General features: G+C 39.9%; 1 protein-coding gene across 5 annotated transcripts in view; it reads left to right on the top strand.

The window, feature by feature from the left end:
* Nucleotides 1–24,152, top strand: part of shank3b (SH3 and multiple ankyrin repeat domains 3b) — a 53,931-nt gene that overhangs the window by 17,306 nt on the left and 12,473 nt on the right. For 3 of the 5 annotated variants that reach the window (XM_067581820.1, XM_067581823.1, XM_067581824.1), the window contains exons 2-22: nucleotides 1,572–1,743; nucleotides 1,915–2,118; nucleotides 4,284–4,355; nucleotides 4,798–4,906; nucleotides 6,081–6,232; nucleotides 7,097–7,226; nucleotides 7,429–7,466; nucleotides 7,629–7,745; nucleotides 7,863–7,940; nucleotides 9,345–9,411; nucleotides 9,546–9,768; nucleotides 11,224–11,399; nucleotides 11,495–11,608; nucleotides 11,766–11,841; nucleotides 13,220–13,302; nucleotides 18,039–18,163; nucleotides 18,252–18,384; nucleotides 20,133–20,213; nucleotides 21,260–21,390; nucleotides 22,190–22,283; nucleotides 23,188–23,796. In XM_067581820.1, the coding sequence (XP_067437921.1) occupies nucleotides 1,576–1,743; nucleotides 1,915–2,118; nucleotides 4,284–4,355; nucleotides 4,798–4,906; nucleotides 6,081–6,232; nucleotides 7,097–7,226; nucleotides 7,429–7,466; nucleotides 7,629–7,745; nucleotides 7,863–7,940; nucleotides 9,345–9,411; nucleotides 9,546–9,768; nucleotides 11,224–11,399; nucleotides 11,495–11,608; nucleotides 11,766–11,841; nucleotides 13,220–13,302; nucleotides 18,039–18,163; nucleotides 18,252–18,384; nucleotides 20,133–20,213; nucleotides 21,260–21,390; nucleotides 22,190–22,283; nucleotides 23,188–23,796 (2,980 nt within the window). In that variant the 5' untranslated portion in view covers nucleotides 1,572–1,575. The remainder of the gene's footprint in view (nucleotides 1–1,571; nucleotides 1,744–1,914; nucleotides 2,119–4,283; nucleotides 4,356–4,797; nucleotides 4,907–6,080; nucleotides 6,233–7,096; nucleotides 7,227–7,428; nucleotides 7,467–7,628; nucleotides 7,746–7,862; nucleotides 7,941–9,344; nucleotides 9,412–9,545; nucleotides 9,769–11,223; nucleotides 11,400–11,494; nucleotides 11,609–11,765; nucleotides 11,842–13,219; nucleotides 13,303–18,038; nucleotides 18,164–18,251; nucleotides 18,385–20,132; nucleotides 20,214–21,259; nucleotides 21,391–22,189; nucleotides 22,284–23,187; nucleotides 23,797–24,152) is intronic. The other 2 variants (XM_067581825.1, XM_067581821.1) reach the window with 1 other exon arrangement.

Genomic DNA, 24,152 nt, shown 5'->3' with positions numbered 1-24,152 from the left:
AATCTTGTTTAATGCGACTATTTATATCCAAGAAATGGCTGAATAATTAAAGTCTACAGCTACGCAGCTCTGATATACTATACTAAAACCAAACTGTAAGTTGGATAAAAAATGAGGTCCAAAAATGAATTTGTGATCTTTAGCAGTTGTGGTGAAGTAAATGTAACAATAGCAGTGGTTGGTATGATTGTAGTTTCCTTGCTAATATTCTCACAGTGACTCTGTTAACATGCTGATGTTTAGCAGGTATAATATTTACCATGTTGGCATGTTCACCATCTTAGTTCAGCGTTTTTCAATGCAAAATTTAGCCAATAAGCACTAAACATCATCATTGTTTGGTCATAAACCAAAGTATTAGAATACTTAGAATTTTGACTCGATAGTGGCGCTAGACAGAGAGTCAGAGGATCACTAAAGTTAACGGACGTTAAAGTTAACGTTAAAGGAACATGAATGTTTGCACTAAATTTAATGTCAATTCAAGTTTGAACCAAAAATGCCAGTGACTAAACTAGCTAACTAGCTAACAGCTTTAGTTACTTTTCAGATGAAGATTTGACACAATGGATAATATAACAAGCTTTTAAAATACAACACATTGTTAAAGATGAAACCAGTGGTTTCCAACCTTTTTGGCTTTTGACGTCTTACAAAAAGCAGTGTATAGTCGGGGTCACATTTCACATGTCTATGAGTTGTTAACAGCTGCACCAAATAGTGATTTTTCCCTCTAAACTTCTCACATGCTTTCATTTCAATAAATGTTCAAATGATCCAATATTTCAGCAAAAATCAAAGATTAGAGAAAAAGTCCAAAAACTGAAAACAGATTTGTGTATCAGAACTTTGTTTTTTCTTCTTTCCTCTCCCATTAATCATCTCACCACCCCTCAGATTTATCTGCTGACCCTTTGGAGGGGCCCGACCCCTAGGTTGGGAACCACTGGACTAAACTAGCTAACTGTATATAAAGTAGTGTAAACTAGCTCCACCTCCAGCAGCTACAACAGTAACATGCTGCTCTAACACTGATGCTTCACTATTAATAATCTAATGATGTCATATATAATAATATATCAGTCAGAGGGACCAAACCACTACTTTTACTGCAATACTTTAACTACATCAAGCTCATAATACTTATGTACTTTTACTGCAATACTTTAACTACATCAAGCTCATAATACTTATGTACTTTTACTGCAGTACTTTAACTACATCAAGCTCATAATACTTATGTACGTTTACTGCAATACTTTAACTACATCAAGCTCATAATACTTATGTACTTTTACTGCAATACTTTAACTACATCAAGCTCATAATACTTATGTACTTTTACTGCAATACTTGCAAAAGTCATCAAATACAAATTAAAACAGCTTTAACCAAGTGATTAAAATTCCCACCTGATGAATCGTTGTGGGATGAAATAAAATTTAATTATTATTTGTACTGTGATCTATCACCTCTGTTGCAGACATTAATCAAAGCTGTGTGTGTGCGTGTGTGTGTGTGTGTGTGTGTGTGTGTGTGTGTGTGTGTGTGTGTGTGTGTGTGTGTTTCAGCCACATGCCTCTGAGTCCGGCTGCTGACACCAAACATGATCGCCCGCGGCAACAGGCGGTTACTAACGGCAACCCGACAGGCTCTGCTGTTGCCAGGGACGACGACGTGGAGGACGCACCTCCTGGAAACAGCATTGTCGTCCGCATTGGCATCCCGGACCTGCAGCAGACGGTAACACACACAGACTTATACGGTGTATATATACAGTATAACCACGAGTCGAGGATAAAAACAGTAAATGAATGAAACAGCAGGACAAACCCGTGTGTCTGTCTGTGTCTGTCTGTCTTTCTGTCTGTCTCTTTCTCTGTCTGTCTGTTTCTCTGGCTCTGGCTCTCTCAGAAGTGTTTGCGGTTGGACCCAGAGTTACCAGTTTGGACCAGTAAGCAGAGGGTTCTGGTGACGTTGACTCAGTCTCTGTCGGATGTTTTGAACTATGGTCTCTTCCAGCCGGCGTTCAACGGCCGAGCCGGAAAGTTTCTGGACGAGGAGCGACTGCTGAAGGAGTATCCTCTCCCTCCCATCACACCCATCCCATACCTGGAGGTACAGTATATCCTGTGTATTGTTTTAAAGAGGTCACATTATGCCCCTTTCCCAGTTTAATATTTTTCATTTTTTTGGTCTACTTACAAACATTTGCATGTTTTTATGATCAAAAAGCACCTAGTTTCAGCTGTACATGCTTGGATGACAGCCTTAAGTCTCACTCAGCCTGAATCAGGCTGTTCTGTGTCTGCTCAATGCCCCTCTCTTCTGATTGGCTGACTGTTTTCTGAGTGACGTACGCCCAGGCCAACCACATATTACAGATTGTAACCTACGGTAGCTATTGTAGGTAAAACCAGGGCTCTGGATAAAACTCACCGGTAAACTGTACAATGATATATTTGCTTCCTGACATCCAACAACTCTACAGCGTTTCCTCCGGTACCGTCTCTCCTCTGCTCCACTCCGTGTGTGTGCGTTAGCCCCGCCCCCAATGAAACACAGAGAGCAGAGCAGAGGAGAGAAACTAGTGTGAACATAAAATGACAACAAAACGCAGTAGAGACTCTCACACCGAGCTGAAATGAAACAAGTGCACATAAATTAGGTAAATAAATATATTTTGTTTCTCTCAGGAGGGGCGCGGGTCCCGTTGGAGGGACGAGTCGCCCCTCCAAGGCAAATGCTGAGCATATAGTTGTGACATCACAACCTTACAGAGGTCCAAACGGCTCGTTTCAAGGCGCAGTTTCTGTAATACGGGCTGTGTGCATTTCTCCGAGTGTTTTGATACTTTCACAGTATTTATAGAGCACATAGACCTGCTTTATAATCAAAAAGGAAATAGAAATCTCCCTTTCTAGAAGATGCCCCCTTTAAATATTCAGGCTGGTGTTCTTGTTGTATTTTTCTTTATGTCATCAAACCTCATGAACAAACCAAAACCAACAGTGTGTTAGTCCGTCCTACTTTCTGACTTCTCTACTCTGTAAGTGGTTTTTAACTCTAAGCCTGTTGGTTCCAGTGGTGGAAAGTAACTAAGTACATTCACTCAAGTACTGTACTTAAGTACAATTTGAGGTACTTGTACTTTACTTGAGTATTTCCATGTGATGCTACTTTCTACATTTCAGAGGGAAATTTTGTACTTTCTACTCCACTACATTTATTTGACAGCTTTAGTTACTTTTCAGATGAAGATTTGACACAATGGATAATATAACAAGCTTTTAAAATACAACACATTGTTAAAGATGAAACCAGTGGTTTCCAACCTTTTTGGCTTTTGACGTCTTACAAAAAGCAGTGTGTAGTCGGGGTCACATTTCACATGTCTATGAGTTGTTAACAGCTCCACCAAATAGTGATTTTTCCCTCTAAACTTCTCACATGCTTTCATTTCAATAAATGTTCAAATGATCCAATATTTCAGCAAAAATCAAAGATTAGAGAAAAAGTCCAAAAACTGAAAACAGATTTGTGTACCAGAACTTTGTTTTTTCTTCTTTCCTCTCCCATTAATCATCTCACCACCCCTCAGATTTATCTGCTGACCCTTTGGAGGGGCTCATCAGTCACAGTAGTCACTGATTTTCTGCAAAATCAGTACTTTTACTTCTAATACTTTAAGAATATTTAGCTGGAAATACTGTACTTTTACTTAAGTATGATTTTAAATGCAGGATCAGAATACTTCTTCCACCACTGACTGCCTCCTACTGAAAATGTAATTCTTTAAAAACACAAATATATCATTTTGTTTTTTAAAAAAAGCTCAGTAATTTCCTAAAACAGCTTGTCACTGTAGTTTTTAGCAAACAAACAGGAGGAAATTCTGCAATTTTATGGGACTATTTTCAGCGGCAGATTAATCCACATATTCCTGGCAGCAGGACGGCGTGTGTGGGATTGAGTCAAAATAAACTGCAGTGTGTCTGTTCATGGTGATGAAGGAACATGTCACCCAGTGCAGCGGTGTGGCTCATTGACGTGTTTTCAATAGTTTTTGAACAACAACTAAGAGGAATGAGATATATCAGGCTTTGATACACACACAATACTTGTTAGTAGATCAGTTCATTGTTGGTTTTTTGTGTCATTCATGTGATAGTTGCTACATTTATATTAATCTATTTTCTGTGTAAGCATCATATAGCTTCAGTTAAGTGTTGAAACAAGTATTATAACAAACTAATACTAACATTCCTCTGTTTTTCTTACAGTTTCGTTACAAGAGAAGAGTTTACACGCAGAGCTACGTGGACGACAAACAACTGGCCAAGCTACACACCAAGGTACACACACACACACACAAACACACATAAACTCACTGAGAATTTATGTCAAAGCTCTTGTATTGATTTGCATTAGATTGCACAGGTGTTCCTAATAAACTGCCCGGTGAGTGTATAAAGACATAAAACCATTCTGTTACACTTCCATCTTGGTTACCGGTGGCGTAATTGGAATTCCAGCATTGATTAACCCGCCTGGGTGAACTTCCAATTACTATCTGTTGTGGTGATGTTGCATTTATATAAAAGTAGAAGAAGTATTAGTATCAGAGAGGCTATAACACGGCTCTTCAAACAGAAGAAATTGTGATTCTACACCGTCGAGGATAAAAGACACTATACCTCAGAATCCTGCAGTACCGATGGCAGATTGTGTGCTGTTTTTCCAGAAAAATCCCAGGAGATTAACTTGTTTTTTGATGTGTTTATGTTTTTTTTTCAGGCCAACCTGAAGCGCTTTATGGAACATGTGCATCAGAAGAATGTGGAGAAGGTTTCCAAATGGTTGGAAAAAGGCCTGGACCCCAACTTCCATGACTCCGACAGCGGGGGTGAGCACGAATACACACAACACAATCTGACGTAAAGCTCACACAACACTCGATTCATATTCTGTGAAATTTCTGTTTAACCCAGAGAGAGGTCCAGGATGTGGTTAGCCTAGCTTAGCACAAAGAGTGGAAGCAGGGGGAAACTGCTAGCATAGCTCCAGGAAAAGAGAAAAAAATAATCCACTTTACAACAACTCCAAAGTGTCTGATTTACATGTTGAATCTTGTTTATTAAACACGCTTGTAGAAATAAAAATCAAAATGAGACATTGTGGTTTTCTGAGCTATTAGCATCTTATACTATCAGCTTGAACTCTTGCGGATACAGCAATCTAAAGATAAACTAATAGTTAACGGGATTTTTTCCGAAATTCCCCCGACATAATCCCACCTCCTGAACAGTTTTGACTAGCAAACAAAATTAAAAATTTGCAGATTATAATTTATTTTTTCTCTGTTCAGTTGTATTTTCAGTATTTTCAGTAAATTCATCTTTGAAAGAATATACTGTAACTGTGTGTGAGACAAATTAAACTGCTCTTGATATGTAATAATAATAATAGACTTAATTCATATAGCACCTTTTAAAACAGTGTTACAAATAGCTTTAAATATGTAATTAAATAAAATTCACCGAATAAAAGTATGGAGAGTAAAATATGCAAATGATGATAAAATAAGATAAAAACCAGTTGAATTAAAATGTAAAATACATAAAACGTGATGGAACTGGACACATAAAAATGACTTTTTTTTAAATGTATTTTTTTATTTAATCCTTTATTTATTGAGATCTGGATCTCTTTTTTGAAAGCCTGTGTACAAGAATAAACATACAGATTAAGCAGAGACAGACACACGTTAGACATTTTCAAAAAAATATGTTTTAAGAAGTGATTTAGAAAATGTTCCTGCTCCTGAAAGCTTCAGATTTTGAACTTATTGAACTTTTGTTGCATGTTTTTGCCAGAAAAAGATAAATTTAAGTATGTTGAGTCAAAAATCATATTTGAAACGGCCTTAAAAAGAGCAAAATGCAAAATTTTTGTGTAATTGTAGAAGATAAACTCTTAAACACAAACAGAAACAACTCAGCAGACATGAGGAGAAAGTGTATTTATTTTTTGCAGGAATCTGCTCTGTGAAACGTTCTGTCTCTGTCTCTTTGTCTCAGAGTGTCCTCTGACTCTGGCGGTCCAGCTGGAGGAAAGCTGTGAGCTGATCAAAGTTCTTCGCAGTGGAGGAGCTCACCTGGACTTCAGGACCAGAGACGGGATCACCGCTCTGCATCGAGCCGTCCTCTGCAGGAACAGCGCTGCTCTCACTGTGAGAACAAACACATTCACAGTCAACAGCATTTATAAGCAGTATATAAACATTAAATAAAGGGTTTATAACACACTATAATGCAGTCATAAGTAGATATAAGGACATTATGGCTGCAACTAACGTTTATTTTCATTATCGAATGCTTTGATGATTATTTACTCTATTTATTGATTAATCGTAAAGTCTGTAAAAAGTCAGACAATAATGAAAAATGTCTTATCGTTGCAGCTCTACAGGACATTTTGAAGTCAGGATTAATTTACAGTATAATTATAACCTCTATGAAAACATTTCCCATTTTTTGCATTCACTGACAACTAACATGAAACATTATTTCCACAAAGTTTCACTTTTATGACAAACTGTCACATTTGTATTTTGCATAGAGACAGATTAAACAACTTTTAATTAAAAAACTTTTAATAGCACCAATTTACCAAAACATTGGTTAAAAACAGGACTCAAACTAGCTGACATTACAGCAGCTTATTTCATGAGTTCTTATGGGTTTTTACTCTCCTGATGGTTTTATTTTTTTCTGTGGTCATACTGGTTCACAAACAGGCCGATATGTCGGCGTTAGCATCATATTTTAACACAAAATCAAGTATCACAGACAGTTGAAGCACAAGCTTAGAAAAAACTCACTTTAAAATACAAGGACGTCGCTCTGGACGGGATTTTAATGACAAGAGGAGCAGCGAGTTCACTGAAAAACTCATTGCAGCTGTAATTATTACTGAAAAATGAGCCTCATACAGAGAAGGAACTGGATTAAAATCACTGACCAGCAGGTGATGTTAACTCCATGACAACACTAGATACACTGAATACTCTGCTGTCCTGTTCTGGTTCTTTCAGACTCTGCTGGACCTCGGAGCGTCTCCAGACTACAAGGACAGCAGAGGGCTGACTCCTCTCTATCACTCTGCCATGGTAGGTGGCGCCCCCTACTGCTGCGAGCTGCTGCTGCAGGACCACGCCACCATAGGTACGGAGGCCCACAGGGTCAATCCAAAGTCTCATCGTGTGTGTGTGTGTGTATGTGTGTGTGTGTGTGTGTGTGTGTGGCTGATGACGTCACTGCTGCCCTTCAAACATCATGACTACTGCTGTTATTTATTCAATTATTGTTTGTGTGTTTTGTGACAAACACTTCACCGCTGAAAGAATCCTTGTTGTCATGGTTGCAGGGATGACTGATGAGAACGGGTGGCAGGAAATCCACCAGGTGAGACACACACACACACGCACAAACACACACACACACACACACACACACACACACACACACACACAATCAGTTTAATTACTCGCACTGATGACAAGTTCAAGCCCTGTACAATTATGATTGTGTGTGTGTGTGTGTGTGTGTGTGTGTGTGTGAGTTCAGGCCTGTCGCTATGGTAACGTGCAGCACTTGGAGCACCTGCTGTTCTACGGCGCTGACATGAGTTCCCAGAATGCATCAGGAAACACTGCACTGCACCTCTGTGCTCTTTACAACCAGGTAACACACACACACACATATCTTCAGCCCTTTTATTGTCACACTGTATGTTTGTTAAATATCTCTATTTACGTGTTTAATTTGTGGTTAGTAAAATAATTGCTGCTGGTTTTGCAGGACAGTTGTGCCAGAGTGTTACTGTTCAGAGGAGCCAATAAGGACATCAAGAACTACAACAACCAAACTGCCTTTCAGGTAAAGTTTAGTACAAAACCTTTTCAGTTAAAAAAAAAACTACAGGATGTACGGTGGCCAAGAGGTTTAAAAGACACACACAACTTCCACAGTTCGCAGTCAGGATGGGAACTTTTTAAACACGTCATCCTCCTCTCTTTCTCTCTCTCTCTCTCCCAGTATTTGTTGTCTGTATTTCTATCACTAATATAGGCAAACAAATAAAATACAAAGACTAAAAGCAAAAGATTCCTCAATTCAGGTAAAAAAAAATAAAGACTTTCAACTTCAAGTCCACAAAGCCAGAATGTCTATGAGGCCGTATTTAGCCACAGTGGTGCTTTAGGTAAACGCTGATGTCAGTATGCTAACATGCTAAAGGTGGCTGACAGTGGAAATGCCCATTAAACCCACCGCCACCTTAGCTTAGGGGCTGTACACGGCCATTTCTGTAACTTTCCTAAACGGACAAGCCAACATTAACACCCACCTCACACCTACACAAAGTAATGCTGATGGGAATGTCAGTAGTTTTGCAGGGCTTTGGTCATAAACCAAACTAATTTTGACCTGATGATGGCGCTAGATGAAAAGTCAGAGGGTCACCAAAGTCAGCAGGAATCATCCTCTGGGGAACATGAATGTCTGAAACAAATTTCAAGATAATCCATCCAGCAGATGTTGAGATATTTCAGTCTGGATCAAAAAACCAAGACCACCTTTAAAGAATAGGTTGATTTTTTTTGTCTGTTTTAAAAGAATACTCATATACCCAAATGTACATTGAAAGTGAGTTTTTGCTGTTATTGTTCCTCCTTTTCATTCTTGCCCTGAAGGCATCTTTTCCCAATATGGTTTCAATGTAAGTGATGGGGGGTAAAATCTACAGCCGTCCTTCTGTGTAAACACATGAATGGGGCGGCTGTGGCTCAGGAGGTAGAGCGGGTCGTCCACTGATTGGAAGATCGGCGGTTTGATTCCCCGCTCCTCCAGTCCACATGCCGATGTGTCCTTGGGCAAGATACTTAACCCCAAATTGCTTCTGATGGCTGAACCATCAGTGTATGAATGTGTGTGAATGGTAAGTTTCCTCTGATGGGCAGGTTGGGACCTTGCATGGTGGCCCCTGTACCCATTCAGCGTATGAATGTGTGTGAATGGGTGAATGTGATTCGTAGTGTAAAAGTGCTTTGAGTGGTCGGAAGACTAGAAAGGCGCTATACAAGTATAGTCCATTTATCATTTACCATGAACATACTGTATCAAAAAACTACAAAACCACAGTATCAGTCAGAAAAAAACATACTATAAAACCAAGTCCCAAACTTCACCCATTAAATATAAGATTCAAGCTTATATCTCTTTATTTCTTTGATGGAAACATACCAAACCCTGATGTCTTACTAAGCTCATGTGTGTCTGTAGGTGGCGATCATTGCTGGGAACTTCGATCTTGCAGAAATCATTAAGATCCACAAAACCTCTGACGTTGGTGAGTTGGCTGAAAGTGGACATTCTTTTAAATCACATGTACATGTATGTGAACATATTATTACAGCGGCTTGGAAATTAACTTCCAGCGTGTGTGTGTGTTTGTGTGTGTATATGTGTGTATATGTGCCCAAGTAGTTCCTTTCAGAGAAACTCCATGCTACACTAAACGCCGCCGAGGCGCCGTGATCAGGGCGCCGGCCGGAAATGGTCTGTCGTCACCACGCTCTCTGATTCGCTCTGCCAGTGACAACGCTCTGGAGAGCCCCGCCTCATCTCCTGGCCCCTCCCTGCAAAGCCTGGAGACACACCACGACACACACACACACTCGCTACGACGACACACACGCCGGCTCAGGTACACACATGAAGACACTAACACACATACTCACTCATACTCAGTCACTCAAATACAAGCTCAGTAATCTGTGTCGTAGGAGGAGGTAAATAAGCCGCCATCTCACTTTTAACACTGAAATTTATTATTAATATATCTAGAAGATCCTGTCTGTTACATGTTGAAGATAAAGTCACAGAATACCATTAAAATAAAGGTTATAATCTAAAAGACGTAAACTTTTCAACTAAATTTGAACCTATTTTAACAGCTGTCTAGAAGTCTTTTTAACTGCAAATCCCCAAAATCGCATGATTAAGTAATTTTTCAAGCAAAAATGCTGTTTCCAGTCTTTCAAATATAGTTATAAATGAGCAATAGCATCAGTGTAGTTGTCATTAGTACCGGTGTAGTTGACCCTGTTATTGATAACATGGTATTATGGTACATTCAGATTGAAAGTAAGGCTAATTTTCCTCTTGCTTTCCTGCGAAAATTTGGCTTTGTCTTGTTTTTAGCAACAAATTCTCCGCAACTTCCCAAAGAGACTGATTTCCAAAGTTTCAATGAACTCCAGGCTCTAACTCTGTGCACTCATGAAGTAGAGTCGCATTAATCAGGAAATGTTTTTGCTCAATTTGAAATGTTTTCTACTTAAGTGGATGTGTCATTGTGTTTTTCCTATTTGTTTATCTTAAACAGTACAGGGTTAGGGGTAGGGTTAGGGTTAGGGTAGGGTTAGGGGTTAGGGGTAGGGTTAGGGTAGGGTTAGGGTTAGGGTAGAGTTAGGGTAGGGTTGGGGTTAGGGTAGGGTTAGGGTTAGGGTTAGGGTAGGGTTAGGGGTAGGGTTAGGGTAGGGTTGGGGTTAGGGTAGGGTTAGGGTTAGGGTTAGGGTAGGGTTAGGGGTAGGGTTAGGGTAGGGTTGGGGTTAGGGGTAGGGTTAGGGTTAGGGTTAGGGTAGAGTTAGGGTAGGGTTAGGGGTAGGGTTAGGGTTAGGGTTAGGGTAGAGTTAGGGTAGGGTTAGGGGTAGGGTTAGGGTTAGGGGTAGGGTTAGGGTTAGGGTTAGGGTAGGGTTAGGGTAGGGTTAGGGGTAGGGTTAGGTTGGGGTTAGGGTAGGGTTAGGGTTAGGGTTAGGGTTAGGGTTAGGGTTAGGGTAGAGTTAGGGTAGGGTTAGGGGTAGGGTTAGGGTTAGGGTTAGGGTAGAGTTAGGGTAGGGTTAGGGGTAGGGTTAGGGTTAGGGGTAGGGTTAGGGTTAGGGTTAGGTTAGGGTTAGGGTTACTACAAGTGTAGAATATCGGTATAGAAGAGAGTATTTGGCATAATCTGGTAGTAGGTAGTAGAAGTACTGGTGTCGTATAGTTAACACTGTAGTGTAGCAACACAGTTTTGGCTAACATCTGTCATAAAGACAGCCTGTAAAGTTAAAGCAGCTGTCTGTCTCTTACCTGCCCATATCTGTGACCTGTCTGTCTGCAGCCCGAGCGGTGGAGGTCATGTGGAGACCAGCCCCCCCTCCTCCCCTCCCCTCACCCCCCAGATGAGGAAGAGGAGGCTGTATAGTGCTGTGCCAGGACGCACCTTCATCGCCACCCGATCCCACGTCCCTCAGGGCACTGGAGAGATTCAGCTGCACCGAGGAGAGAGGGTCAAAGGTAAATATATATACAGTATGTGTCAGATATCTGTAGCTCTCTGCATAATGAGGAGCGTGGTTAAGCTAATGACTCTATGTGTTGTGGATCCACAGTGCTTTCTATCGGTGAAGGAGGATTCTGGGAAGGAAGTGTTAAAGGAAGAACTGGTTGGTTTCCTGCCGAATGTGTTGAGGAAGTCCAGATGAGACAATACGACCCAAGACTGGGTAAATATTACATATACACAAATAACGTCTTTGCATAATACCCATGTAGATATATAGGACTGGATTTAATATTTAATATATGACATATACTTCACTGACTATGACTAAGATGTGGTAAATTTTATATGTATATACTGTGTGTCCATGTGTGTTTCAGAGACGAGGGAGGACCGCACCAAGAGACTGTTCAGACATTATACTGTAGGATCATATGACAACTACACCTCCTACAGGTAAAACACTAACATTACACTTCCTACAAGTACCTACCACTGAATACTACACAAGTAATGTACTGATACTACAACTAATACTTAATTTATTGACTTATTGACGGAATATCACAATGTAAACATATAAAATACTTAATACACTCAGATAAAAACATCAAATCCACACAATACACCTTGTTTTATACCAAATGGGGCATCATAATTATTGGCTGAAAAGAATAAATTAAATAATTTTTTTACAAAATACTAAATACAAACTAACGAATACAGGTAAAACACCAGATAAAAAACTTTTTTTATCATTAATGAACTTTTTTTCAATGAATCGATTGAATTTAAATCAACAGAATTTTAATGATTTTTTTTTTTTTACATCAAATGGGGCATCATAATTACTGGTAGTAGCTATATTATAATAAGAACATAAAACTACATTGTAGTGTATTATAAACAATTTATTAAATGTTAATATACTGATTATGAATGTTAAAGAGGTGGCCTTAGGAATATATGAAGTATATGAAGGAATAATGAAGTTTCTATATGTTTTGTAAAGTTGACGTGTAAATTGATAATCTAATCTCTAAAGGAAGTAGATTCGTAGGTGCTGTTTACACCTGACATTAACATGCATCTCCACATGTGATCTTCTTCGCTCTATTTGCAAATAAACACATACATCATTTCCGTTTGCAAAGACCAAACTCGTTCTTTTTAACCAGTGGGAGGACCGGGGGGTCCGTGTCTGGTCCATCCGAAGCTGTGTTCAACTTGTTTGATAACAGGATAAACAAACATACAATGCATTGTGCCCCCTCATGAAAATCAAATGCCCATTCTATTGATTTGCTCTGGTGCCACGTCTGAACATGTATATATATAACAAATATAGAGTTATATGCAGGGATCTCACTGTGCACATTTACGCACGAGGCACAGCAGCCTAGCTTCATTGATTGATAGCATCGGTCAGGATCAAATGTTAATTAATGTTCTGTGTTCTTTTACACATCCAATAGGTCAGCTGTTACACACACAGTCCAGGTTCATACTGTTTGGAGTAAAGCAGCCGTCCTCCTGATAAATCCTGAGCTCCATTATGTCGAGCAGCACAGCAGAACTAAAAACTGTAGTTATCAACTTGACAGGACAGAAGATACTATCCAGGGGAAACAGAATTAAACGTTTGGTTAACGTAGTTTGATCCCCTCTAGTCTTTAAATTAGATCTTTGAACAGCAAGAAATTACCAATTAGAGGATCTGAGGATGTTTAGTGGGCTTTTAATAATTCTGAAGGCATCCAGGATTTCCTCTACATTTTTAAACTGCATATTACTTGAAAGTGTTTAATAAATGTACGTGTCTGTTGTGTGTCAGTGACTATGTGATCGAGGAGAAGACGGCCGTGCTGCAGAAGAGAGAGAGCGAGGGATTCGGCTTCGTCCTCAGAGGAGCTAAAGGTAGAAACAGCAGGATGGATGGATGGATGGATGGATGGGTGGATGGATGGAGTGGTGGGTGTTTGGAGGTGTTAGAAAGGAAAAACGAAAGATATTTAAAACAGTGTGAAGTTTTTAGAGGAAAAGCAGCGAGCGTTAAAACTCCTCGCTGTATCGTTTCATAATACCTACAGATCCAGCTGAGGTTTATTCACGTCACAGTTCCGGTTTCCGGTCAAACCATGAAGGCAACAGAAGACTGGCCCTCATATAAACATGATTATAACAGTGACAACAAAATACTTTAATTGTTAAGCATATACAATTAAAATCAGTTTATTATAAAAAGAACAGATGGGAGAAAGACAGCTTCAAACACTTGAAATAAAATCTATAATTAATCTGTAAAAGTAAATCTGACCTTTTCAGCCTCAGTTTTGATATTATAGTATATAGTGTTCAGTTTGTTCTATTAAAGTTATAATCCTCCTCTGTAACACCTGTGGTTACCATGTTAACAGCAGGTGAGGTTTAATTAGATTAGATTGGATTCAACTTTATTGTCATTGTACAAAGTACAATATTATTTATTAATTTAAGCTTTATTTAAACAGGTAAAATACCCATTGATGTTAGACAACATCAGGCACACGAATGAAACAATACTAAAAAACCAGATGATGATATATGAAGGATCAAAGAACAGAATTGTAACTTTCTCAAGTACTGAGACAACAAAATGCAGTTAGGCATAAAACCAGTTAATACTACTTTTAAGGGGACCTATTATGCTTTTCCTTATTGTCAGTCATAATATATATGATATTACAATGTTGGATGTTCATATTAAATGTGGCCAAAGTGTCAAGTCAGGTGTGCTGGTTGTCTGCAGCTCTTCATCAAACATCATCATCACTGTGGCTGTTTCTGCTTGTCTTGCCACTGAACAAAGAGCTCCAAATATCTCCATAACTTGTTGTGTTGACTGTTTTTTAGCGCCGCTAACAAAGCTCTGCTAATTCGGTCTCCCATTATTTAGTCATTTTAAAGCTTTTAATATGAAGCAGTAAAGCAGGAAATGTTGGGTTTGCATCGGCGGTAACTTAACACAGCTCTGATACGGCTCCCCCTCAGCAGGCTTCCTGAAGATGGCCAATCAGAACTCATTTGTGGGCTCATCAGGAGAGGGGCCTTAAAGAGACAGGAGCTAAGTCATACATAAAAGACAAGTATAAGATAAATAAGGAGTTTATTGAACTGTGAATCATGTAGAGCTACTCTAGTGGAATCCCAGAATAAAAACACAGAGCTGGAAGTGAGTATAACAGGTCCCCTTTCAGCAGGTGTCTCTTGTGTCATTTGTTTGTTTTTCAGTTTGTTTTAATTAGACAATTATTATTTTTGCCTGGAGTTTCCAGCATTCCCAAACAATCAAGTAAACGTGTGAACTTCTCCTGGGATTACATTAGAATCGCCAGGATGTGGATGATCCCATACACTCTTTGTTGGATCAAAACCAGGAAATATTTATTGGGAACAATAATAACTTTGGAAAGTCACGTCATATCAGGAAACCGGGAAAGAAAGGGAAGAAATCACTGGGCGGGGGGGTATGCCTGTTCATCAACTGCAGATTGTGCAGGAATGTTACTGCATATGAGCGGCTATAATTTCCTGACATAGAGCGTTTGTTTGTGTTGATTAGGCTGTTTTACCTCCCGAGGGAGTTCCCCCAATTATTCATAGTGTTGTTTACATTCACTCCAAGGCTGATGTCGAATCTGCTGCCAACATCATTTTAAAAGTGACAGAGAAATGGCAACCCAACACTCAATATGTCATCTGCCCAATACATTGCAGCAAAACTCTTGGGCTATGTTATGGCTCCATTAAGTCTAAGGCGGGACCTGCACTGGGTTTCTCCGATCAGAACTCTGTGCACCTTCTGCCTGTGTATAGATCTGTGCTGAGGAGAAGACTATTATAAGGGAGGTCAAGGTCTGGACTGAGGACAGTTCTCTTGCCCTCCAGGGGTTTTTCAAGTGCACAGACTGGTCAGTGTTTTCAGGAGTATATAACTTATATATATAACTTACAGACATTGTGGACTGAGTGTACCTCAAGATTGAGGCAGAGCTCAACAGTAACAACTTAAAGAGTCTGGAATGGAATGAGAACTATGACAGGATCTCAGGATTCTTGCAACAGGGGGCTCACTCTGGCTGGTTTTAATTCAGATAAACACCTGGTTGATGAATGAAATGGTTTTTATCTATGATTTAATAATCATGATTTTACTGCACAGATGAAAGAGATAAGAGGAAAGACCACAGCTTCTCCAGCATTTGATATTGATGTGAAGAGAGTGGCAAACCTCTTCAGGCATACTAAGACCTGAGCTCAGGACCTGACAACACCTTTGCAGACCAGCTCTGTAGCATCTTTCAGTATATTTTTACACAATCTCTTAACCTGCAGAAGGTTCCGAAGCTTTGGAAACACCCCATTGTTGTCCAGTAGCCAAAGGTAACCTCTAAGGCGTTAAATGATTTCAGTCCAGTAGCTTTGACTTCTGTAGTTATGAAGTCATTTGAGAAGCTTATTGAGAATGAGGTTTTAATGCAGGTCTAGGAACGACTACATTTGTTACTATTTGTGGACAGGCCTGGTGGAGGATGCTGTCGTTACACTGTTAAACTTTCTGTACCATTATTTGGAGGGCCCCAAGTCTCATGCCTGACTCTTATTTGATTTCTCTTTGGCATTCAAATGCCATCCAGCCATTCCTGCTTGCAGAGAGGCTTGTCTGTCATTTAAACTCAATCCTAACCTGATTGGTTGGATTATGGACTTTTTAACTGATAGGTCATAGTGTGTGAGAGTTAATGGTGCTCTCTCAAACTAGCTCTACACATCCACCAGTTCCCTTCAAGGTTGCTGTCTTGTACATTGATGAGTGTTGCAGCAGCTATAAGAACAGACACATCCTACAGTTTGCTGATGATTCTGTTATTTTTAGCCTTCTTGAAGGCGAGGAACAGAATCATGGGCTGGTGGTGGAGGACTTTGTGGCTTGGTGTGATGAGTCTTTCCTCCATCTACATGTGTCAGAAATGAAAAACATTGATTTCAGAAAGTCACCACCAAGCCCTCTGCCAACTTTTATAAAAGGTGTTGACATTGACCTAGTGGATAGCTGTATATGTATTCAGTTATTGTTCTTGATAACAAACTGTGTAAAAAGGTCCAGCAAAGACTTTTTTTTTGTTGAGAAAAATTAACTCTTAATGTTTCTTCTGAGATGATGACTCTCTTTTAGAGAAGTTTCATGAATCTATTTTAACCTTTTGCATTACTGCTTGGTTTGGAAAACCTAAATCTGTCCAATAAGAACAGACTTGGAAGTCTTGTTAAAATTACCAATAAGATTTGAGGGAGGAGTCAGACTAAGCTTTTGGTCATTTATAACAGGCAGGTCCATAGGAGGGCTAATGCTATATTGGACTGCCTGGACCATCCAATCCAGAGGGAGTTTAAGCTATCGCCCTCAGGACGTCAATTCAGGGCACCTGTTTGGAGGACTAAAAGTCATGTCTCCTTCATCCTGAGTGCTGTTGACATGCTTAATGGCAAACAGCACTCTGGCTGCATACCTTGCACATTTGTACTTATATGAATTTCCATTTCCCTGCTCTAGCTCTGTGCTTCATTGTGTTGATGTGTCATTGTTGTTGTTGTTGTCTTTTTGTGAACACTGGCTGCAAAAGAAATTTCCCCTAGTAAAGATAGCCTTGAAGTGCTAAATAGAGTTAAAAAAAAAAAAAAGCACAAACATTATGTACAGAATACTGATTGGTATGAATATGTGAATGCAGAGAAGTGTATATGAATGCTTGTACGTGTATACACATGGCAACATAATATCAATAAATAATAATAAGTATTATGGGTTAGGATGGATATGCACAATAGAATATATGTAGCAGGTTGAATGTTTTTATATGAATCAGCAGCAGTAGGAAATGTTCTGATTTTATTGGCAGTAATTGAATACACCTTTAATAATAGGAGAGTGACCAGTGATGCTGATGCTCATGTATTTGAACCAGACCAGCACGGTAATGGCGGACTCTGCCACTAACAATAAAACAACTATATAGAAATAAAATACTATAATTACTGAATGAAAATTAGAGCTGTAACAGTTAATTGATTAGTCAGTCAACAGGAAATTAACTTTTTTGATAATTGAATAATCATTTTAGTCATTTTTTGAGCCAATTTGCTGGTTGCAGCTTCTCAAATGTGAAGACTTGAAGATATTCTGTCATACATGATACATGGATTTTGGACTGTTGATCAGACAAAACAAGACATTTGAAGACAAGCTCCAAGAAAAAAAGTATTGAAAGTATCAAGAAAGTATTGCAAACAGGGTTTGATTGCATGTTTGTGTGTCTCTCTCTCTCTCTCTCTCTCTCTCTCTCTCTCTCTCTCTCTCTCTCTCTCTCTCTCTCTCTCTCTCTCTCTCTTCTCTCTCTCTCTCTCTCTCTCTCTCTCTCTCTCTCTCTCTCTCTCTCTCTCTCTCTCTCTCTCTCTCTCTCTCTCTCTCTCTCTCTCTCTCTCTCTCTCTCTCTCTCTCTCTCTCTCTCTCTCTCTCTCTCTCTCTCTCTCTCTCTCTCTCTCTCTCCTCTCTCTCTCTCTCTCTCTCTCTCTCTCTCTCTCTCTCTCTCTCTCCCCTCCTCTTTTATTTCAAGCTGAGACACCCATCGAGGAGTTTGCTCCCACCCCGGCGTTTCCTGCTCTGCAGTACCTGGAGTCAGTCGACCAGGGGGGCGTGGCCTGGAGGGCGGGGCTACGGACTGGAGACTTCCTCATAGAGGTAACAACTGAAACATGTTGCATCATTACATATTGGATACATTTGAAATAGTTAAAGCTTCACTGTCATCATCTGTGTGTCTGTCCAGGTGAACGGTACTGACGTGGTGAAGGTGGGTCACCGGCAGGTCGTCTCTCTGATCCGACAGGGAGGCAGTCGCCTGCTGATGAAAGTCGTATCAGTTTCCCGGAAATCAGAATCCAACCTGATCAGGAAGAAAGGTACCGCTGACTATGGTGTGGAAATGGACCTAGTGGTAGAAGTAGTAGTGACAACACCAAAAATACCTTTGCAGTAGTGAAACATTTGTCAGACAAGAACATTACTTCTTACAAACAAATAACTTTGTCTCCTCTTCTTTAAGAGGCTCTACAAATAAAATCAGCCCCAAAAATGGTTTCTTAAAGGATGTGTCTGGCAATTTTTTACATTTTTCTTTTTTTTAACAAATCTCATGTTTGGATCCAAACCAACAATGAACTTGTTAAAAAAATTTCTTCATAATGACCATTAAACAATAGAGACCGGAGCAGAAGTATCAAAATTTAACAGAACTTATTTTCTTGTACAAGAAGGAGCGTTTCACAATGCAACACGCAGGATGAGGTTACAAAGAAAAAGGCTCCCAGTAGAGCGCTTATAACAGGCCGTTACAGTTCTGTTCTTAATCTATCAAAATACAGACTTCTAGATAACGTCATGTCTGTTTTCAGTTCTCCTGTCCAGGAGCCATCCTGCCCAACTGACCCTCAGATCACATGTCTCACCCTGTCTCGAACAAATTGTAATTTCTACGTCTTCCTCTTTACAAATATAGTGCTTAACTTCCTTTAACTGTAGCTGATGAGTCTGCTGATGTTGCAGAGTTGCAGTACAAAACAGTAACAATTCATCATGATCTAGATAAAATAGAAACACTCATACACATTGTAATCATCATTTTTAGAACAGAACTGATCTACTAAAAAGTATCATGTGTGTATCCAAAGCCTGATATATCTTATTCCTCCATTGTTGTCCAGAAACTATTAAAAACACGTCAGTGAGCCACACCGCTGCACTGGGTGACATGTTCACCCAGTGCAACCTTCATTCTTTCAGTGTTTGGTCACGTTAGTTTGTTTAGAAACGGCTCCAAAGACTAATAACAGCGATCATGTTTTCAGTCTCTGGAGAGTAGTTCTGTGTAAGGCAGACGCCACTGAGCATGTGCAGGAACATGATTCTGTTTACAGCTTCAATGCTTGTTGTGCTACAAATCACAAGCTTGACTTTATGCTACTAACTTTAGTATAAAGTAAAGGCGTCGCAGTATGTAGCACAACAAGCTGGCGAAGATATATCAGGCTTTGGATGCACAGAGGGCTGCAACTAAGAATGTTTTGTCCGATAAGCAATTATATTGTAGATCATTGATCAGTTGATATTTAGTTTACTATCATTTATGAGAAATTGAGAAAAATCAGAAAAGCTTCAGATATTCACATCTGGGAAGCTGCAACCAGCAAATTTGTCATTTTTCCTTAAAAAATGAAAAAATAAAACGAACTGATTATCTAAATAGTTTGATTAATTTTAATCGATTGATTAATTGACTAATTGTTACAGCTCTAGAAACACACAATACTTGTAAGCAGATCAATTCATTGTTAGTTTGAGTCTGCATGGCTGTTGACAATAAGAAAATCAGCAACCTCATCCTTTAAGTTGTTGACTAAAACTGACAAAAAGCAAACCACAAAATTTTGACAAAAACTAACATTTTTGTCAAAAAACTAAAAGTAAATTAACTCTGTCAGAATGGTATTCATGACTGATAGCATCCTAATCAATTGTGTCCTCTGTGACTGGGTTTACTACAGTTTGTGTCACTGTCCTCTCACTGGAGGACTTAACTCCACGTGCAGTAAACTGTTTTCTTTCTCTTTTTGTGCTCTGGCAGTAAATCTGATTGGTTCTTGTCTTGTAGCTCCGCCTCCTCCAAAACGAGCCCCCAGTACCTCGTTGACACTGCGATCCAAGTCCATGACCGCTGACCTGGAGGACATAGGTAAAACAAACACACACACACACACACGTGCACATTAAGTCAATAAGTCGATCTGTAGGAGTGTGCGTTGTTGACCTTTGCTCTGTCTGCAGCCAGGAGGAGACGCTTGGGTGAGTCACATGACCCTGATTATGTGGTGGCTGTAGTTATCAACGTTTTTGTGGCTTTTATTTTATTGTGACAATAATTTCAGTCTGGTGGCCTGATGTTGGACACATGTTGCATGTCATGGATTGCATCCGAAATCACTCCCTGCCAAAAATTACACAGTGGAATGAAAAACATTGAGTCTCACCAGAGCTGTAACTATTATGATTAATCAATTAATCGTTGGAGTAAATTTTAAGTAAAGCTCTAAACATTCCCTTGTTAAAGCTTCTGAAATGTGAAAATGTTCTGCTTTTCCTTGTATTAACATTGTAGTAAATTGAAAATATTATACTGTTGGTCGTACAAAATAAGACACGTCATGACGCCACTTTAGGCTCTAGGAAATTGAGAGGAGCTTTTTTTTTTTTTTTACTGTTTTCAACAATTAATCTAGAAAATAATCAGCAATGAAAATAATAGTTTGTTGCAACCCTAAAATAAATTGAAATAAAAGGGATATAGTGTTCTCTATGTGAATCCCTGGTAGTGTAAAACAGGACTGACCGTCAGACTGTCATGTAGGGAGATAAAATAAACAGAAAATATATTTGAACAGTTAAACTTATAAATAAAATTTGACAATTTTTAATTGAGTTTTGCTGAATTTGGTCGATGGCTCGTCAAAAATGTTTTAAGTCAATGGAGTTTTTTCTGGGGGATTTCAATTTTTTTTTCTGTAAGGGACTATGTATATAAAATCATTTATCTAAAACAAGAAAAGATGCTTTGCACCAGATTTATTTTGGTTACAGCTCTGGTAACAGTGATATTGTGATGTTGTAGTCATGTTGTGTTGTTGCAGTAATTTTGATGTAAAAGTGATGTTGCGGCGATTCGTGGGGCGGCATTTCGCAATTCTGTTTGTTTATGTGTTTCTTTGTGTCTCTTTCCTCCAGAGAAACTGGATGAGATGCTGGCAGGAAGTCAACAGGAAGTTGTTCTGAGGGCCCGCCCATCAGACGACTTCAGAGCGGCGACGGTTAAACAGAGACCGACCAGCCGACGAATCACACAGGCCGAGATTAATGTGAGTTTTCAAACCACTGCAGTTCAGTTGTGTTGAATCGGACTCTGGTTGGTTTTCCTCTTCGGTGCAGAACAGAACTCAGCAAATCACACCAAAACTACCACACAGAGACTCTTTACAGGAAGTGGTCTCCGTCTGGTCACCAACAAATTCTGGAGTGGTTCGTTTGTGGTGGGAACAGGATATTTTCAGGGTTTTTTTAGTCTTCTATGACAGTAAACTGAATATCTTTGAGTTGTAGACTGTTGTCTGGGCTTTTGGGAAACACTGATCGACATTTTTCACCATTTTCTGACCTTTTATAGGATTGATTAATCGAGAAAATAACAGACAGATTAATCGATAATGAAAATAACCGTTAGTTACAGCCCTAGTCATGTTTTGTCAATTTATTTTATTAACTATATATGACAAAGAAAAGTATTAAATTATCACATTTTAGAATTTTTTGCTTTTGCTTAAAAGATTGACTAAAACGATTATTCAATTATCAGAATATCTGCTGATTGATTGATTAATCGATTAATTGTTGCAGCTGGATAGCACTAACAGTACTAAAAGACCGGTATTAGTGATTCCCACCAGTGTCAACGTCATCCTGAGTGGACTTCTGGTTACATAAGTTCAGACCTGTTGGGCGAGAATACATTTGTCCTCATAAAACAAATCTTCAGTGTAAATCATTTACAACCAGCTGGATTTGGATTAACTCTGTGTGTGTGTGTGTGTGTGTGTGTGTGTGTGTGTGTGTGTGTGTGTGTGTGTGTGTGTGTGTGTGTGTGTGTGTGTGTGTGTGAAGTCCTTGTTTGAACGTCAGGGTCTCGTCCCCCCCTCAGCCCCAGAGAAGAGCACCATGGCTTTGCCCAGAGGAATGTCCAGAACCAAAAGTTTTGGTGAGAAGCACACACAGTATTACACATACAGCCATTTAAAGGGATAGTTCAACATTTTGAGAAATATACTTATTTTCTCTCTTGCTGAGCGTTGGTTAGCTTAGCTTAGCATAAAGACTTGAAACAGGGGGAAAGAGCTAGCCTGGCTCTGTCCAAAAGTTACACGTTTGTTTAATCCATACAAAAAATGAAGTGTAAAAACAACAATTTTACATTTTACGGATTATGTGCCGGGAGATAATATACATGTGAGGATGATATGTCCGATCATTCAGTGACTGGGAATGATCACACAATGTGCTTGTGAATATCACATTAAACTTACATTAAAAATGCAGGATTAAATACATCTAACATTCCAGGTAACACTTTTCAAGTCCCTCTATTTAGCATTTATAATCAGTATATAAACAGTTTATAACACACTAATATAGTTATAAGCAGATATAAGGACATTTCAAGCATTTATTAATGTACAGTATTTGTCAACAATTATATCTTCTCCTATGAAGACATATTTCATATTATTACAACTGTGTTTTACCATGTTGTCATTCATTATCTGTTTATACAGAAGCTTCCACTTATGAGTGTCTACATGAGGAGTTGTAGTTGTTGACTAATACATTAGTTAACACTTATATCTGCTTACAACATACAAAAACAGACAAGAGGCATGAAAACTAAGTGTCCTAAATAAATCTAAATAAATTTTTTTTAAAAACAGTGGCGCACACTCAATTCAAATCTTAAAGAAAGTTTTAATAAGAAGGCCACTAAACATCGAGAGGACATCCTAAATCCCTGTTCCAGTGGAGTATATTATACTGGTATTTTGTTTGTATTTATAGTTTGAAGTATTTGTTGGCTGCTTTTATTAACGTCTCCATGGTTACCACGGCAGGCACACCTGAGGATGACCGCATCACGGCTCTGATCAATGAAAGTCGGTTTCCACGGAGCTCCTCGTTGACGGACAGCTTCATCCCTCCTCCTCCTCAGACAGCTCCACCCCCTCCTCCCTCCGCTTCCTCCACCTCGGCGCTCTTCCTCCTCGACTCTGGGCCTCCTCCCTCCTTCCTCCCCCCTCCTCCCCCAGCCAGAGGGGAGGGGCTGACCCGCTCCAGCTTCAAGCCAGGGGCAGAACCGAGGCTGCAGGAGCTCACGGATTCGCCGACGAGGAGCCACGCCCATGCTGAGCGCCAGAGGAAGGCGAGGTCCATGATCATCCTGCAGGACACGCCGCCGCCGCTGCAGCCTGACGCGCACGCTGCCGCCACGCACACGCTGCACACTGCCACACACACCGCCACACACACGCTTCACACCGCTACACACACCTCCACGCTGTCCCTCCACAGCACCAGCCCCGCCCTCGGTCATTCACCACTGTCACGCCGCCGGGGACGACCAATAGAAAACCCTTATGCTAATGTGGGACAGCAAGCTCCGCCCACCAAACCACAGAGGAGGAAGTCACCACTGCTGAAACAACTTCCTGTAGAGGAGCAGGGTTAGGATTGTTCCGACTCCTCCTCATTGTCTTAACGCCTCGTGTCCACGGGATCCGGCTGCGTTTAGGTTCAACTCAGTCGCAGCTCAAATGTTCGCTGGAAACATTTCAGAAGCGGAGCGTCAGCAGCCACATTTCTGATGTAGTTTAAAGTCGTAGTTCACGTTTGCAGCTCATGTACATACATGCATTACATGAATAGTTTGGTATTTTGGGAAATACGTATACCCGCTTTCTGGCGGAAACATAGATGTGAAGATTGCCGGACTACTTCTTGGCTCTGAGGAGTTGCCAGGCAACCAGAGGAGACTGCAAGAAGTTACTGTACTGTAACAAGAAATAGCCCGGCAAATAAC

This window comes from Thunnus thynnus, chromosome 23 (genome assembly GCF_963924715.1).
Source record: "Thunnus thynnus chromosome 23, fThuThy2.1, whole genome shotgun sequence".
Taxonomy (NCBI): Eukaryota; Metazoa; Chordata; class Actinopteri; order Scombriformes; family Scombridae; genus Thunnus; species Thunnus thynnus.
The sequence above is the reverse complement of the archived record's forward strand: the minus strand, read 5'-3'. Positions and strand labels throughout refer to the sequence as shown.